At 40.6% G+C, this 19,020-nt stretch overlaps 1 protein-coding gene across 4 annotated transcripts in view; it reads left to right on the top strand.

Annotated features, from left to right (window-relative positions):
* FBN1 (fibrillin 1) overlaps positions 1-18,715 on the top strand; it is a 143,132-nt gene extending 124,417 nt beyond the window's left edge. For 3 of the 4 annotated variants that reach the window (XM_039723287.1, XM_039723289.1, XM_039723291.1), the window contains 16 exons: positions 1,591-1,740; positions 3,111-3,176; positions 3,879-3,995; positions 4,355-4,474; positions 6,091-6,213; positions 6,639-6,770; positions 7,339-7,464; positions 8,006-8,212; positions 8,717-8,842; positions 9,059-9,181; positions 10,100-10,216; positions 10,973-11,101; positions 11,920-12,039; positions 15,253-15,484; positions 16,520-16,694; positions 17,437-17,826. In XM_039723287.1, coding sequence (XP_039579221.1) covers positions 1,591-1,740; positions 3,111-3,176; positions 3,879-3,995; positions 4,355-4,474; positions 6,091-6,213; positions 6,639-6,770; positions 7,339-7,464; positions 8,006-8,212; positions 8,717-8,842; positions 9,059-9,181; positions 10,100-10,216; positions 10,973-11,101; positions 11,920-12,039; positions 15,253-15,484; positions 16,520-16,694; positions 17,437-17,826 — 2,453 coding nt within the window. Of the gene's footprint in view, positions 1-1,590; positions 1,741-3,110; positions 3,177-3,878; positions 3,996-4,354; positions 4,475-6,090; positions 6,214-6,638; positions 6,771-7,338; positions 7,465-8,005; positions 8,213-8,716; positions 8,843-9,058; positions 9,182-10,099; positions 10,217-10,972; positions 11,102-11,919; positions 12,040-15,252; positions 15,485-16,519; positions 16,695-17,436 lie in introns of all 4 variants that reach the window. The other variant, XM_039723288.1, reaches the window with a different exon arrangement.
* The last annotated feature ends 305 nt before the right edge of the window (positions 18,716-19,020 follow it).

The following is a 19,020-nucleotide window of genomic DNA, read 5'->3' as shown; positions in this document are numbered from 1 at the left end:
TTTCTGGTTTTAAGGCTCTCCTTAGCACTTACCATATTCACCATAGCACTTGTTAAATGCTGATCCTCTCTGCAAACGTGGGTGGAAAAAAAAGATTGTTGGAAAAAATTTGCAAACAATGTTGTGTGGACAATAAGTACCCATCTGCTTAGGGAAATCTGAAGTATCATTTGGCTTCCAGATTACTTCATACACAGTTCAGAGCCTAAACATAGGCACTAACAGATGAGTTGCTAAAAGCTGAATATCTAGTAATTAAAAGCCACAGGTTAGTTTATTTTGTGTATAAAGAACAAGCACAACAAAATAGGAAGTGAGTTACTTTAAAGGCTTTGGAAATTATTAAAAAGATACAGCATTAAATGTCTTATACACTGTGCACAGTGGGAACCACTGATGAGTAAAACCTTTATACAGACCTCTGTAGTTTTGCTTGGCACAGAGCAGTGATGCTTGTTGACACCATAGTGAGTTCTTCCCTTCACAGTGGGCTAAATGAAATTGTGGTTTTGGTAAAAATGAATCCAACCTGCAGTAAACATTCATCCAAGTCTTCAAACCACCATGCAGTTTGGCACAGTTACTTCACTCAACATCAAGAAAGCATGTTTTAGCTGCGTTTATGTAGCTTGTATAAATGAAGTTTCTTCAGTCTCAGGGTTTTCTTTTCTTCAGGTACAAAGAGAAAAAATCACATAAACCCACTAAGAAACAAAATCCTAAAAAGAATGCAGCCCAATCTTCTACTTTTTTAACACAGGCCACTGTTCCACATAATGTCAGAGGAAAGTGCACACTTATGTATGAATTTGAAAGGGGCTTCTCTTTATCCCCTAAGGAGGACTGTTCTTTTTTCAAATATCTCAGGCCAAGCAAAGTTTTGTTTAAAACTTCCCATTACCTAGGACTTTGTTAAAACCTGGACATTACCCAGCATTGATGCTGCAGCCGGAAAACTGGATGAGCAGCTGCTTCCAGAACTGCCCTGCTGCTGTCCCCCTGCCAGCACAGAGAGCTGCCAGCTCCCTTCCTGCTGGATGCTTGTGGTCTGTGATCTCAGTTCTGTCCAGCATCCTGGTTACCCAGCTTCAGGGAATAAAATGTGGTGCCACAGGGAGAGTTTGCTTTGTTTGTGTGTACCTCCGGAAGAATGAGGAAGGAAAGGGCTGTTGAAAATTGCCTCTCATTTTAGCACTACACAATATTGTCATTGCAAGTTGATGAAAATGTCTTGACTTGAGTGATTCTTACTAGTAATAGAATATAAATTCATGAGGCAATATTCCATTTTTTCAAAGAGGAGTGAGGATAAGAGGACAGTAAATTTCTGCTGGACCAAAGAGAAAACTCCTTGCTTTCCCATGCTGAAGTAGGAAACTGTTCCATAGCTTTTCTTGAATGAGGTAGGGAGCTTCCCTCCTTATTCACATCTTCCACAGTCAGAGACAATGATGATCCCTATTAACAGAGCTAGATGGAAGTTAGGTGTTTGGTGGTGTGTATCCTGTAATTTTGCAGTTAGCACCTCTAAGTGAAAATTGTGCCAAGGTTACTCTAACTGCTCATAACAATTTTTTTTTCTCTGTGCAGATCTGAGAGTGAGCTACTGCTTTACCAAATTTGAAGATGGGAAGTGTTCTGTGCCAAAGTCCCGAAACCACTCCAAACAAGAGTGTTGCTGTGCCCTAAAGGGGCAGGGATGGGGAGATCCCTGTGAGCTCTGCCCAGAGGAAGCAGATGGTGAGTTATTGACCAGCTGACCACATGGCCTCTCTGAGCAGAAAGGAGATTGGGATTCTTATTAGAAAGAATTTTGAAAAATAGTTTTCTAAAAGTGTTTTACCCTAGTAATTGTCATAGGTCTCTGTAAAGTAGATGCCATTGCAGTCTGAAAAACCATGTCCCTTGGATAGTCAGATATCAAACATATTCCTTCTTTGCTTGTCGATTTGTTAGTGTTTAGGTGCTGGGTATTTTGCTGTTGAGATATCACATACAGGAAGTGGAAAGCAGCAAGTGGGTCCTTGATAGGCTTTGAGTAGCAATTCCTGCAAGACAAAAATTGAATTCTTCTAATTGTAAATAGGTATAGGAAGAGGTGCCATAAACATGAAAACTAATTAAAATAAACCCCCAAATAGTTAAACTGGATCTGCATCTGAATTTTGTTATTAAGAAAATGTAAATTTGCAATCTTATCAATGTGAATGACTTGCAAAAATAGGAGGGCATAACAAAATACAGGCCTTGAGGAAGGAAAACCTGCCTGGACCATTGCTGAAGAAACACTTTTCTTTGTTATTATCCTTTTTAAGAGTGAGTAACTCGACATCAAGCAACTCAACAGGCCTCTGTAGCATGGTGGTGCAATTTGCTGAACGGACTGTAATTCGTGCTGACAAATGCGGTTAACAGCATTACTGGTTTCAGCAATACATGATTGCAGTTCATTTCATTCATTAGTCATGTAGATTTCTTGCAGAAAATCCTCACAAAAGCTGGGGTTAGCAAAGAGAATTAGAAGTGCCAGTTGCAATTTTCCTCTTAGGCCTATTGCCTGTGCATGTTTCATTCCATTGACGTGGACCATGTGAACCAAAGTCAGTTGAAAAGCACAGCTTGTGTTGCAGCATTTCTTTGAAGTGTCAGCATCTATATTTTCACATTCCAAACTCTCCCAAAGGATATCAAAGTCCCTTTTCTCATCTTTCAAAAAAGAAATAGCTTTAAGATAGCTAAGTCTGGATTAAATTCTGCCTTCTTCAGAAAATATAGGAAATTATACTTTTACAACAGAAAAAATGTAGTCACTATTACTGATACTTCTAAAATAGAAATGCTGCATTAGTTTGTTTCTTAAGGAAGTTAAATATTGCTAATTATTCATGGGATTTTGTACTTATACATACAAGAGATCAGATGAAATGTAAACTAAATGTACAGTTTTTGCATGAATATAAGATGACAAGTTTATATATTAACATATTTATTTTCTGGACCTGAACATGAGGAGGATGAACTGGTAGCAGTGGTTGCAGGTAGTTTGTGCAGAATGCTGATTGCCAAGATAGACTTTAACATATGGTTTGATTTTTATGGGTTTTTTTCAGAGGCATTCAGACAGATTTGTCCATTTGGAATTGGCATCCTTGTTGGACCTGGTGACGCAAGGCTGGGTAAGTGTCTGAACTGCATGGTGCCACTTTTACATCAGTGTCCCTTTTCCACCCATAAGCCATTCTCCATTTCAATTGAGAATAACACCCCTGCAACTATTTCCCAAAGCCATGAATTGTGGAAACTTCTACACCTTTTATCTTCCCCAATTTTTCATACTGATTTCAAATTCCAGCTTGAATATCTCAAAGATCAGAAATTAAACTTCTTTTAGAGCTAGAAACTTATGTAGGATCTAGAGAATGGATCTAATGTCACGTAGCATACTTGTCTTTTCTTATACAATATGTGTAGCCTGTTTACAGTAAATGGTTTTAATCCTCCAGAAGTGCAAACCACGGTTTCCTAGATCCCTTCAGTACATTCTGTTCTCTCCCAAGACAAACAGCACTTCAGCCTTATTGGCAAAAGTCTGCATTTAAGGAGCACTGGATGACTACTGCTTTTCATATCTGCTGCTTTCCCTGTAGCCCCAGTTAGAGAGGTTTATATCTGACATTTAGAATCAGTTTCTTTTCTGTATTCTGAAAGCTGGCCTGCAAAACAAATTCTGTGCCCTAATCCTAATATGTCAGAATTTAAATATTAGTATTTTTTGTGATCTCAGAAATACTTATTGCCAGAACACTTGTTCTTTGAGAGAAGTCTGAAAGCACATGAAGCCAGTTGCACTTACTGTGTTGTTTGTATTTCTGGTTAAGATGTGGATGAGTGCCTTGATCCTGATAACTGTAAATTTGGGCAGTGTATCAACACAGATGGCTCTTTCCGCTGTGAATGTCCGTATGGTTACATCCTACAAGGAGCAGAATGTGTGGGTAAGTACAGCAGTTCCAGCTTCCATTTTAAAGATTTTCCTGAGTTGCTAGGTATGGCATTAAGGAGCAGTGGGGTTGTTTTATTCTAACATTTTGGAGCCTTCAGCCCTGCTAGTGCTTAAAACCTGCCAGGGCAGGGCCTGAGCAATCTGCTTCAAGTTGGCCCTGCTCTGGCTGAATATTTAACCCAGATAGACTCTAGTAATCCCAAATTATTTTAGGAGTCTGTGGTTCTAATTCAGTACTTTAAGTGAGTTCTTGCATTTTCTGTTTTTCTGGTTGTACATCATCAACGTGGATATTTTATCATTTTGGTTGAGTATAACCATGTATTCTTGCCTTGGTCGAACTACTTGCAGATACTGATGAATGTGCTGTTGGAAACCCATGTGGGAATGGAACTTGCAGGAATGTGATAGGAGGCTTTGAATGCACCTGTGTAGAAGGGTTTGAGCCTGGGCCAATGATGACCTGTGAAGGTGAGACTCCTGTGTGCTAAGGAATTGTTGTAATTGTGTTCCCTGATTCTGAAAACAGCTGAGGGGGGTAAAGCAGCTTTAAAAATAAAATATGGACACTTGGAACAATACCTCTTTATCTGAAATGGGACAATGGGCTCCTCCTTCCTGTATCCACCTTGAACTGTAGTACATATTTCTGACTGGAGCTGGGGTGGACTTTCAGGTGGTATCTACTGAAGGACTACTCAGAGAGGAGCATATTGGGGTGCAGTCTCTTCAGAACAGTTCCCTGAAGTGCTGCTTACTGTGTGTATGGTTTTTGCCTACGTCCTTGAGTGAAGAGACTCACTGTGCATGATGAAGATAGGAAATGGGCTGCTTGAGTGAGCTAGGGAAGAAAGAGGGAACAAACGGGAAAATAAAAATACAGTTCTCAACAATTACCATGGTACCCCTAGGTTGAATATTTTTCCTGCTTTGTGTCTCATTTCAAACATTAAAATTTGAAAATGCATGAAGAGAAGTAAGGAAGATCAGAGGTATAGAAGAAAAATAAATTAGAATTTTTCAGTGTGGAAAATGTGGTTGAAGAGATATATGATTTTATAAAGCCACAAGTGGTAAAGGTACCAAAAATAGAGGGACCATGTCAGACAAACCAAAGCCAATATTTTTATATGCATGATACTTATTTAAGTCGTGGAATCCTTTGCTGCAGAATATTAGCAAGGCCACAAGTATAAATTGACCCAGAAAGAGATTATACAAATTTGTGGGAGAATCCATCAGTGGAAGTTAAGCTTAATAGTTTGGTTGTGGCTTTTGGCTGTGGAAGTCCTTAAACTGAGAGGCTGTATCAGGGGAAATATCTCTGCATACATGGTATGAGGTTTTTAATATTCATCTCCTTCTGTTACAGCCAGGGAGAGGAGAATGTCCTAGGACGTTCTGACACTGTCCTCTGACTTGACACAGCTGTTCCTAAATTATCTGCCACAATCTATTTCTTTTCAAGCCCATGCAAAAGAATGCAACTATTTTTGCATCAGATTGCATTATTTTTACATACTGTTAGAGCTTCATTTGCTTCTCTGTGGAATTTGGGTAAAAGCTCAAATTGCAGAGGAGCTAGTTGAGTGCATAAACATCACTATGTAGCAGTAATTACTCAAGTAGTCCAGGCATTTTGTATGTAAATGCACTTCAAAATAATGTTTCTAGTAAGGATATTGTTTTATGGAATTCAGTTTATGAAGAATCTGAATTAGTGCATGTAGAATTTAAATAACCAATCAAAAAAAAAAGCCCAAAAAACAAACTTAGTTGTGGAAAAGATATAGTTTTAACTGAGCAAGTATTTTAGCAGCATGGATCTGGAAATTATTTCCATTGGCTGCCTGCTGTTGAACTTATTGAAACTTCAGGTAGCTGTGCAAACATGCTGGCATGTCTGGTGCCTGCTTCTCTACAGAAATCCATGAGAAGTAGAACCAAGGATCCCCAACTATTAAAATCTAGTCCTCAGTAAACTGGGGTCTGTGGTATTGCCTGTACCTAAAGCCTGTGCACTCAAGTCTGCTGGGTTTTACACAAGTGTTTCCCTCCCCCCTTGGTCTTTGTCGCCCCAACTGCAGATGTGAACGAGTGCATCCAGAACCCCCTGCTCTGCGCGTTCCGCTGCGTGAACACCTTTGGCTCCTACGAGTGCAAGTGCCCCGGGGGGTACGTTCTGCGGGAGGACCGCAGGATGTGCAGAGGTAAGGCTCCCACCAGACTCTCAGTTCTGAGACATAATGATTTCAGTTCCTGCAGGGGCAGGGCTCTGACTCACTGCACTATTGGGCCAGAGTTTTAATCCCAGGAAGTAACTGAGTCAGAAAGAATTTGGGATGAAATTCTATGGTTTGCATTATGCACTTGATTGTACTAGGCCTGTCCTGCCAGTAAATTTATACATCTGCCTAAAGTGAGGTCATATCAGATGATACAGTTTTGTCGTGCCCTAAAAGTGGGCATTTGGGAGAAATCAATTTCCTCAAGGCTAGTATATTTTATGGTTGGTTTAGAAAAATAAATGTATGTGGAGGGTGTGATTATGATAGAGATTCCAAAGTCAGAATTTACTATTGTGAATTTCCACGATCATGTCTCTATATAATAAAGTCTAAACCTTGTGTTTTAGATCAGAATGAGTGTGAAGAAGGAATTCATGACTGTGACTCAAAACAGATGGAATGCAAAAACCTAATTGGCACCTACATGTGTATCTGTGGGCCTGGTTATCAGCGCAGACCAGATGGGGAAGGCTGTATAGGTAAGTGACACTGAAGTGTTGAAGCTCTTGAAATACACAGCTCCTCAGCAGGACTAAAAATTTTGGATTTAATGAAGTGCTAAGAAACTCAGGGGCAGAATTGCACAACTATTTGTGTATTGGATCCATTGGTGCTGTACATGCTTGGTTTTGCTGTTCAGGTGTACACATCTGTGGGTGGTAAGTAGAAAGTGAGTGTGGGCATCAGTTTGTACTGCTGCTGCTGAATGCTCTGAGGGAAGAAGGTGAGGATTTGGGTTGGTTGCTGTAGGCTTGTTTATCTCTGCTAGCAGGAATGAGAATAGATCTGAATTTTTTTAAACCTTGGATGGCATTCAGAAGTGCAGCTGTAACTATGAAAAATTTTAAAAACCAGTGAGGAATGTACTGCAGATATGATATATATAAGAATTGTGAGCAAAAATTGAACAAAAGAAACTTTAAAAGATAAGAAAAAAGTTGAAGTTTAACCAGGCAGAATGCACAACATAAGAGTTCCATACCAACCTCTTACCTACATTAATCTAATAATGGACTTGATTTTTGTCATAAAATGTCAAAAATGCAGATGAGAATGAATGTCAGACCAAGCCTGGGCTCTGTGAGAACGGCCGTTGTGTGAACACAGTGGGGAGTTACAGGTGTGAGTGCAACGAGGGATTCACGGTCAGCGACACCCAGGACGAGTGCCTTGGTAAGTCCCAATTTACACCTGAATGAGCTGTCACTTGAAGAGCTGCAATGAAATTAAATTTAATGTATGGTGAGAAAACACACTCTTGAATTTACATGCCTTTGGGAAGGGGCCCTGTATGTAGGTGTCCTCCTGCAAGTTCCCTCTTCCCATGCTCACCCTACCCCTGCCTCAGTCAGTCCAGCTGGGGTGACGTGCTATGGAAGCTGACTGTTCCATGCTTTCAGTCAGCCAGGAACTGCTCTGACATTTCTTTGATCCTGATTTTCGGCCAATCCTTTTTCTCTAGGTTCAAACAGAAACATATATTTTTATAAGCATATTGTGTTTTCTTGTCTTCCATCTTTTGCTGACTGTCTTGTCTTTGTTTCCCTTAGATGTCATTCTCTTGCTCTTACTGCTGGTAGTCTTTCACTCTCAGTTCCACAGTCTCAGGGTGAAGTATGCCCTTTCTGTTATATTTCTGACTAAATTCCCAATATCTCGTGACCCTCTGGAATTCACCATTAGGATTCTCTGTGATGCACAATTTGTCTTCCAGACAACAGGGAGGGCTACTGCTTCACTGAAGTCTTACAAAGTATGTGCCAAATCGGATCGAGCAACAGGAACGCTGTCACCAAGTCTGAGTGCTGCTGTGACGGTGGCCGAGGCTGGGGGCAGAACTGTGAGGTCTGTCCCTTCCCAGGCACTGTGGCCTTCAAGAAGCTTTGCCCTCATGGCCGAGGATACACATCCAGTGGAGCAGGTACTTTTCATTAAATGACCTATTAGACAATGCCAAATCAAGTGATAAATTATAAACTTTCATTTTGCATATTTCAACACTGTAATGTCCTAAATGTTTTGGATATCAGTTGAAATTTTCTGAGATGATTCATGTTGACCGAGTATAGTCCTTTGGGAGGAGGGTGCACAGCCAAAGGGTCTGGATAATGAGGCATCCATCCCACCTTGACAGAGAGCTATTTGCTTACATGAAGGCAAAGGGATGTTTGATTTGGGAAGGCTGATACATGATCAGCTTCAGTTGTTCCCTTCCACTTACAGCTTGTTCACTGAATAAGAAAGATTAATGCTCCATTCTGTATTTTTCCACTTACTATTTCTCCTTAAATCTGTGCAATATTTCACTATTTTGTGTAGTTATTTATGTGTGGTGTAGGTTTCTCTGTGTCAAGTCACAAGAATCTCTTGAAGCTGTACAAAATCAGTTTTGTTCCATTGAGAACTAACCCTTGTTTAATTGCAGATATTGATGAGTGCAAGGTTATTCATGACGTCTGCCGCAATGGGGAGTGCATCAATGAGAGGGGAACTTACCATTGTCTTTGCAATCTGGGCTATACTACAGATGTCACTGGCACTCTTTGCGTTGGTAGGTTTTACATTGTGCTGTTTGTATATAAAGTTTATTACTAAGAGAGGGCTTGAAGAAAAAAATAGAAAGATTTTGAAAAATGGGAAAATAAAATGTCACTTGTTATATGCTTTGGCAATTTGGATTTCCTTCTGATCTATCCTGAACATTTTGTAAAACATTATCACAAATCTTGATTACCAGCACTGAGGTATCTGGTTTTGCTTCTTGTAGATCTGAATGAATGCAATGAGTCTCCAAAACCTTGTAATTTCATCTGCAAAAACACAGAGGGAAGCTACCAGTGTTCATGTCCAAAAGGATACATCCTGCAAGAAGATGGGAGAAGCTGCAAAGGTAAAAATCAAGAAAAAAATTTACTGCAGAAACTGTGTTTCACAGACAAAAATAATTGCAAAGACATTTAAATGATGCAAATCTCTCTCCTTGATTCATGTGAGTATTTCCACTACAGACAGTGGAAGTGGCCTGCACAGGATGGAGCTGGTATTTCAGTTAATTCCTTGTTAATTTGGTTGAACAACAGATCGACAGGAATTTTTGCAGGTTGATGGCAGCTGATCTTAAAATATTTTGTAATTAATAATATATATGATTGTTCTTATTTTGGTAAGCTTGTTGAAGCCATATTGTGGTTCAAGCTATATCATTCAATGATAAATTAATCTTATTGGATGCAAAGGTGACTGTGGTTTGCAGAGCATTCCTCAGCATCAATAGAATTTTTACCTACTGCTTTTGCAGCATGCTGGATAAGGCACAGCAGTGCAGGAGAGATTTTTGAATTCTTTAGAATTCCATACATTTATGTGCCTTGATAACTAAGATTTGATTAAAAACACACAAATTAGAACAGCAATTCCAAGTTTGGCATGGAAGATGACAGTGTACTTTGTTGTTAGCATTTCAGTATTTCTTTTGGAGTAATAGTGTGCTTCAGTGCAAGGCCATTGTGCAGTCTGCCAGATCTCATGAAGGTGGTGACTTCCCATTTATTGGCTGAGCAGACATTTATTACATCACAGAAAATTTCAGACAAATGAGAGTGGTGTCTGCAATTCACTGTTAGCATGGACACTGTGTAGCTCCAAAGTCCCATTCATTAAATGTGGGGCTTCGTGTAAGAGGAACTGGGAACCAGTGTGTAAAGTGAGATGTAAATTCAAAAGGCTTTGTTTGCTGTTATTTATTTGTAATCACTTATTTCTGAGTCCAAGGAATATAATTGAAAGATATTTTCTTGGTTTTTTTTAGATCTTGATGAATGTGCAACAAAGCAGCACAACTGCCAGTTCCTTTGTGTCAACACTATTGGGGGATTCACTTGCAAATGTCCTCCTGGATTCACTCAGCACCACACAGCCTGCATTGGTAGGTGACATGGGAAGGTAGATAGATTTGGGATTTATTATTGACCCTTACTCCAGAAGTAAAGTAGCAAGGAGGTAAAATCATCTTTCTGAGGAATCAAATGGAAATATAAGCCAGATTCTCATCCTAATCCCCCCAGGGATGCAAAGAGACCCCTTCCTCCTACCTTCCCTTGCTTTCATAATCTTTGAGTTTTGCACTTGCAAGAACCAGCCAGTACAAACACCACTTTTTAATTCTTACCTTACCCTTTCTTAGGCATTGAGCAAAATTAGTTCTGTTTTACTTTTTGTAGCTCATTGAGATCATGTCAAGGCTTCTTGAAACAGCTATGAAATATACATTTCTGCAGTTGTCCTCTGATCACATACCTGCTGGGTACATGGAGCTGTTAAACTAAACTGCTTCCTCCTGCAAAACACACTTTCTGCTCTGCAAGCAGGGTCCTGTCTCTGTGTCAATTTGATGATCCCGTGGTACTGGTGTGAATTTGCAGGTGTTTGCAGACCAAAACATCAAACTTCATATTTTGGTGAAGAAAGTTTCCCTTCCAATTACTTTTGTGTTTCCAAATTCAAAAGAAGGCAGTGTAAACTTCCCTGTAACACAAAGTGAGAACCTGGAAGGGCAGTGGGACACCTGTGTTACTGATGTGCCTTTACCTCCTGCCACAACCTCTCCATCATTAGCATAATAGCAAAATATCAGCTTTGAAATGACAATTACAAACTAACACCGAGCTTTGCTTTCCCTCAGACAACAACGAGTGTGCTACTGAGATCAATCTTTGTGGGGCAAAGGGCATTTGCCAAAATACACCAGGAAGTTTTGTTTGTGAGTGTCAACGTGGCTTCTCACTTGATCAAACTGGGCAGAGCTGTGAAGGTGGGTACAACACAGTGCATTTGACTTGGCCTTCTCTTGCTTCCTTAATCTTCTTTCAGCCATAATGTCACCCCAGGAGTAAGCACCAAAATCTGCAGAAGCAGCATGTGTAGGTTGAAGTGAGGGGGGAGTACAGAAATTCAGCAACAAGGCAGTATTTCTCTTCATGGGCCAGAAAAAAATGGATATATTGTGGGATTCTAAAGAGCTGGATGGATATTTTCTGAGGAGATGGAGCCTGGAATGTTTTAATTAAAGTGTTGTAAGTTCAGTGAACCTCTTTTGAATCCTGCATGGATTTCTGAGGGATTCAAGGACAGGAAGTCTTGCATCTCCAAGGTGACCTGCTAAAGAGAGAGTTCAAGGGCTGCAGACTTATTCCTCTGGGTCCTTAGAGCCTTCTCCTGGGACAGAGTTTGGGTTGTTTTGAAAAGAGGTATCCTGGGAACTTTGGGTTGGATGCCTGGGTAAAAGCAAGGGTCTGTCTGCTGTGGAGCTGGGATCCTTAGGAAGGCATTAGAGATCCCCTATACAAATGGGTTTTTCCTGTCTGCTCCATAGCAGAATGCAAAAACTGAAAATTTTTGCTGAATGTGAGAGCTTTCCATGGTTTTCAGCCCTACATTACTTGCTGTGGAGCTACAAATCCCAACCCAAAATGCCCATAGTGGTCAGGTTTTTGGAAGATCATGAAATATATATTATATATATATATATATATGATAAATGAATATATATGATTATTTGTAACATGTTTTCCAACTACAGCATAATTTGAGCTTCTCTCCCAAAACTCAGAGTGTGTTTCACCCTTTTAGATGTTGATGAATGTGATGGTAACCATCGGTGTCAGCATGGCTGCCAAAATATAATTGGAGGATACAGGTGCAGCTGCCCACAAGGATATCTCCAGCATTACCAGTGGAACCAATGTGTTGGCAAGTCACTTTTGTAAATTCATACATTAAAATGCATGTTACTTTAGTTAGCAGCAAGAAGTGAAGGGCAATGGTGCAGTTTGCCATACTTTCTTTTCTGATTATAATTTGCTAAGTTCAGCAGAGGTTCATTACAAGTGTGGTCTCCTGTGAAGGCAGAGTGGATATGAAGCACACAGTAACCCATGTCCTGGTTCAAGAAGTGCTTGTGCACAAAGCTCTCCTTGAGGGTGCTAGAGGTTGTATTGACTTTGAGGAAACTTGTGTTGCTCATGTATTTTGTGGTCTGAACAAAGGAAATCTTACTCAGCTCTGCAATGGTCTCTGCTTGGACAAAGGTCCTGTCTAAGATTGGATGGTGGATTGAGCCTGGCACTCTCAGAACTACTTTGAATTGTTAAATCATAAAATTCAACTTCTGGCTCCAAGAATTTCAAATTCCATTAAAATCCTGCTTGATCTGTGCTTTTGTCATTCTTACAACATCTACAGGAAGGCTGCTGTGTTTAAGTCCCTTCTCTGTACAGAATTAACAATTTATTATATTTGAACAAACCTGCAGCTGTCTGTCTAGAGGTGCTTCCTTGAAGCTTTGGGATACAGTTTAGAGTGAGTGCTTACAGGACAATTCTGGATATAATTAACAAATGCTAGTGCTCATAAGTTTATGTTCATAAGTAAATACACCAGTGAATTAAAAGCCTCTTTCTTCCCTGTCTAAACTTTATAGCTGTACCAAGTCTCTGAGCCCTCATAGATGGGGCTGCCTGTGCAGCAGTCATGGGAAAAGCCTCTGTTTCAGCAGTGTAGCATGCAGCATATTCAAACAAGAGAAACAGGAGTAATTTTTCCTCTAGTGACAGTTATGTGCAGTTTCCATCACATTTAATGGGCTTCATGCAACCTAGCCTTGTGTGGATACCCAGAGTTGGGTTTGATGACCTCTTTGAGAACAAAGAGCTTTATAACTTTTGGTTTGGCTTTCTTTGCTCTCAAAAAGATAGAAATGCCTTGCCTTGTTATCACTGTGGTGCTCCAGGGAGGTTTCTGCTTTTAATTGTGCTTACCAGACCTCCTGATGTTATATGCAGGCCTTGCTGTGACATTTGCTTTGCTCTAGCACTCTATGCCTGTAACATACAAGGAACAAGGAGGGAGCACAAACATATGGGGGTTTTGAATGTTAATTCAATGAGCAGAGTTTAGGGTTAAATTAGAATTTAATCTGCAGGAGGATCAAAATCCCCTAAGAAACCAGCACTGTCATGTCTGGCTGCTGGAGGACACTGTGGAATCTGAAAAAGTGCAGTGCTGAGTTTTTAAAACATCTTGGCTGTTTCCAGGTCTTTCTGCTGAAAACATTTAACTAAGTGTATTTCCAAACCAGGTGTACACTGGTATTCCAGCTTTTGAGGCCATTGACTACTGTTTAGATTTATACAGGGAATACCAGTTTCAAAATGTACAAGCACTGAGTATTTCCCTCTCTGAAAGAAAGGTGCCAGTCTTGGCACCAAAAATACTGGTCCACCAGAAAATTCAACAGGGAAAGTTCTTGAGGGCCACACCTGGGGCAAGACTTAGCCAGTACTTCCACCTTCTTGGACATGTGGCAGTCAAGGCAGAAATCCAAAGCTGCAGGAAAGGTTTGGGTCCCTGTGTCCTCGTGGCATTTTTGCTTCCTGCTGAAGCTGAGCATTACAGAGCTGTGTGTTACAGAGCACAGGAGAGCAAGGCTGGTGCCTGACAGCACTGCTGGTGCAGTCTGTGGGTCCCAAAACTTTTTTTTCTTAATATTTTTTTTTCTTTTGACACTCAACCAAAACACGGGAATTAATCTCACTAGTGTCCCCTTTCTTGCCACTATGGAGCATGGTGAAGTGAGCACATCTGCTCTTGGTACAATAACTTCCTGTGGCCCAAACAAGCATTTATGATGTTGGTATAGTTGCTCTGAGGTGTGAGAAACACTGAAACATCTCTCTGAGTTAATGACAAACCTTACAGGCTTTGGGAACACAGGATTCATCCCCAGGTTTTAATACCTTGTGGTCTTCCACATGTTCACATTGTACTGTCTATAGCTGTATATTCTTAAGATACTTATCTGGATCTCCTGGGTGTACCACAGGGGAAGAATCCATGTACAAGGTTTTTCCGTGACAATTCCTTCATATTCCTTGGCAATCCCAACTCTGCAAACAGTTTGTGTCTTTTTTAGCCTATTTAATGAATCGTTCAGGGATTTTTTTATGTTGCTGCAACACATTTAGATAATCACTGAAGAATGCTTTGGTTCCTCCCATGTCTTGTGCTGTCTGTGACTGCATCCCCTGCCCAGGCACTTCCACAGTACACCACAAAAAAGCAAAAACTTTGCTTTTAAGCAAAGAACAAAGAGCCACATTGTTTGGAAAAAGACAATAATGCTCTGACTTACTACTTATTCTCCTGTAACCTGGAAGTTGAGGTCAGAGATACTGCTCTGTACTTCCCAGAAGGAGTTTCTTATGTGTGCACACACATACACACATTTATCACAGAAAATGGGGAGCAATAATGTTCAGAACTTTTTGAAGCAATTTGCCACATCAGACATCAAAAATCAGACCAGCTTCATTTCAAAAAGTAGCCATTTTCAGTAAATAAGCCTGAACTGACCTGAAACTCCTACAGTGCCACCCTTAGGAAGTTTGGGAAAGAACTGGTTCAGAATATAGCACTCTTTTGTATCTATAGCTGCTTTTATTTTTACTTTACTACTTCCTGTATTTTACCTATGTCTAATATTTAAATGTAAGTGTATAGGGAGGTATTTTCAATGCCTGGAAAAAGTGTCAGAGCTTGATTCCTTACTCTTTTTCCTTTAATGCTGAATAGCACTATGAACAAGGGATTACTTGACCAGGCTGTACAATGTTTTATTCTTCTCAGTTATTTCTGGAATAAAAAAGCTATCTTCCCTGTTTCGCTGCTCTCCAGAGCATGACCTGACATGGCATGAAATATCTGCTGTAGAGCAGCCCCAGTGTTGCTGTTGTGGGGTTGAAGTCATCTCGCAGTGACCACTGCCCCAGCCAAGAGGAAGGACAAGCCCAGTTGTCTGTGTCCATCTGAGCTGGCAGCACATTCAGCTGAGCACGACCTGTCCAAGGGGTGGGCTGGACTGTTCCTGGGTAAAAGTTAACATGGTATATTCTGCTTCTTTTCCAGATGAAAACGAATGTCTCAGTGCACATATTTGTGGAGGAGCATCCTGCCACAATACTTTGGGAAGCTATAAATGTATGTGCCCTACTGGATTTCAGTATGAGCAGTTTAGTGGAGGTTGCCAAGATATCAATGAATGCGGTTCTGCACAAGCCCCGTGCAGTTACGGTTGTTCAAACACTGAAGGTGGCTACGTCTGTGGATGTCCACCTGGTTACTTCAGAATAGGACAAGGGTAAGGGATTCTCATTTTAAACTAACAGATACCAAGGGGACATAGTCCACGCCTTTCTTAGCAGTGTGGAGCAGCAGAACAAGGGGGATTGTCAGCAATTAACGAGGGATAGGGTTGGGAAGGTGCTCAAGAGTTGGATGTACTGACTGATTTTGGAGATTGGAGTGGGGAGGGGAGGGTGTGGAAGGGTAACCATGGAAAGGGAGGGGTTTAATGCTTGAAACTGAAATTTGGTCTGGGCTACCAGGTTCAATCCTCTATTTTAAGCTACTGCCTTCACCTCTCCTGCACACCCCAGCAGTCTGCCAAGTCCTCTGAGCTTGGCACTTGGGAGCTTGTACTCCTTCTTGTGATTCATTTGTCTCCTTAAAGAAGAACAAAACAAGCATTAATAATAACACCCCCTACCAGCTGCAAAAAGAAATTACCTTATGCAAGAGGTTTCACCTGCTGGTTGGAACAACAGCTCTGCATGCTCTTAGGTTCTTGTATGTTCCATATTCTTCTGTATTTCAAATTAATATTTTAAAAATAAATGTCTGCTTTATCAATAAAACAAATTTTCCCTTGCCCCAGTGGGTGTGTTAGGGCTGTACATCATATAGGAACAAGCAACCCAAATGGAAAGCAGAAAGATTGTGGTTTAAAGTTTGTAAGTGACTAAAAGCTTTGCGATGCATTATGAAAGATCTCACTCTCCAGATTTCTCAGTTGTTGAAAATTGGTCTCTTTAAATGTGTTCCAGGCTGGATAACAGAAATTGCTAACAACAACTCAGGCTTAAGCCTGTGTTTTTAAGACTGTTAAATATTGGCAGGTCTCTCTTGGGCAAAAACCCATGAAGGCAGATTCTTGAAATAAAGAGTGGCCTCATTGTGATTCAGTGAGAATTTTGTCTGTTGACTTTAGCAGAAATTTTTCCTAGGAAATGAATGCAACATGATTGCTTAATTATTTGTACTTACAGTCCCCCAAATGCAGCTTTTGATAAGATATGTCTCGCTGGAGTTAATTTTGAATTTCTTCCTTCCTCAGACACTGTGTTTCTGGAGTGGGGCTAGGCAGAGGTCAAGGACAAGAGCTTTCACTCAGTGGAGAAGTAGATGACAACTCCCTCTCTCCAGAAGCTTGTTATGAATGTAAAATCAATGGCTATCCCAAGAGAGGAAGGAAGCGCAGGAGCACTAATGAAACTGCAAGTGAAGCAGAGGTAATTGACCTTTTCTGGGGGGAAGCAGTTTGTGGCTGTCTTGTGAAAGCTGGACTCCGAAGGATGTGTGCCAAGAGACAATCCCTCAGGAAAAATCTGCATCCTAAAGTAGACCAGAGCTGGTTTTGGATGTCAGGTAGTGATTTTGTCTCAGAAGTGATGTAGAGCTTCCCTTGCTTTCCAAATGAAAATGTTACAGCTTTTGCTGCTGTCTGAAATGTTACCACCCAGTCAGAGGTGAAGGGTGAGGCTTCTCTTCCAGCACTCTGCTGCACCTGCAGGCTGCCCTGGCTCCATGCTTAACCCAAATGATTCTTGCAAAGCAGAAAATGCCCATTGAAATGCTGTGGCTCCCTCACAGACCCTGCTCTCCTTCACAGCTGTTCTCTCAGCCTGTGGCTCCCCTGGCAGAGAGGAGGAGAGTGCCTTTTTGCTGTCTTTGCAGGAGGCTGGTCACAGGCTCCCAGCATGGGGGGCCTCACCTGTCAGGCAGCAAGGCATGTGCACAGAAACTTCCAGTGTGAGTCTCGGGCTCCTCTAACCCACACAGCAGTGGTGACAAGCTCTGTACTTCATCCTGAGGAGTCCTAGGCCCATAAGAGTGCATTTCACAGAGGATGTTACAGAACCTCCTTTTAAAAAATTGTCTAATTAGTAATGAATGCCCTGGGCAAGAAATACACACAGGCACGTGTGAAATGCTCTCTGACAAAGCCAACTGACATCCTTTGTTCTTGTGCAGGATCAGCAAGAGCAGGAGCCGCCAATCAGTCTCGCCAGCTGGGATATTGAGAAAGCAGCAGTGTTCTCCATCAACATCTCGGATCTCAGTAACAAAGATCGCATCCTGGAACTGCTCCCTGCCCTCACCACACTGACAAACCATAACCGATATTTAATTGACTCTGGAAATGAAGATGGTTTCTTTAGAATCAATAAGAAGGACGGGATAAGTTACCTTCATTTCACAAAGAAGAAGCCAGTGCCTGGAAATTATTCATTACAAATCAGTAGTATTCCACTCTATAAAAAGAAGGAACTTAACCAGCTTGAAGCGAAACATGACAAAGACTACCTCAGTGGTGAGCTGGGAGATAACCTGAAAATGAAAATTCAGATATTGCTTCATTAATTCATCAACCAAAGACCAAATAATTAAACCAAAGATAGATAGGTAGGACTGAATATTCCTCCCAATCAGATTCTCCATATCATAGGTACAATCTTACATGAGTACATTTGTATGAACAAGCACTATCATATTATTGCATAAACAAGGTACAGGATGAATACATGAGCTCAAAACTACCACTTTCTCAGGCTTTTATGTGTAGCTGAGCTACCTTGATATGTTGAATCTTGAAAACTGGGACTTTTATCATTGGAAGTTGGCCACTGATGCTGAGACACGTCATCATTTCAGCAGAGGTACAAGAATGTGCTTTCAACTGATGGACAGCTGTATTTTTGTAATTCTTAAACTTCGCTTCTCCAACTACAACTTACTAGGTCAGCCATTTATGATATCCATTTGGTGCTAGTAAATTCTCAACCTAGATTTATAAATGCACTGTAATATTTACACAACTTAGAAGCCAAAATTGCCATTATTCAGTCTAAATACTTCAATCAACCAAAGTTAGCTCAGTAGTTTATCTCAGTTATGCCTATAATACATTACATGTAAATTAAGTGTGTGTATACTGTAATCATGCTATTTTTATCAATGAAGCATTTGTAAACTAGATTAATAATACCCTTAATGTGAGGGTTTGTAATGGTGCTTATAAGACCAACTACTTGTTAACTGTATACACAAACCTGATGATAAAGTTTCTGTGACTTGCCAAAATGCACTGAGGTCAGTAGGGACCATTAAACATTCTCAAAAGTCAGATGACAATCAGTGCCATCCTACACCATGACATATTGTAACATGTCAAGAGTACCCATAGTCATTCATATCAACAAGGGTTCAATGTCATAAATGTCACAATAAAACAGTTTTTTTTTTTAGTTTATTCTGTGGCCTTGTGTTTTTGCTAAAAGTGTGATAAATGCCATTCTTATACTTCAGGCGTTGTCAGTAGGGTTGTCTTTGTATCCGTCTGTGTGTCCAGGTGATTCCTCCTTGAGGGAGCTGCTGCTGTTCATTCTTCATGCAAAGAAAGAACAGAAGAAGTACAGAAACCTTCACAAATCTAAACAGCAGTGGACCTCTCTCAAGTTACTGTGTGGTTCCAGAAAGGAAGCAAGAACATTTCCAATGACTTGACCTGAGTAGTCAAAAAGTGATCTGATAGCCAAAACATGCAGAAGTAGATGT

Source organism: Passer montanus, unplaced genomic scaffold, assembly GCF_014805655.1.
Source record: "Passer montanus isolate IOZ18808 unplaced genomic scaffold, ASM1480565v1 scaffold5, whole genome shotgun sequence".
NCBI lineage: Eukaryota > Metazoa > Chordata > Aves > Passeriformes > Passeridae > Passer > Passer montanus.
This window is presented reverse-complemented; position numbering and strand designations above follow the sequence as displayed.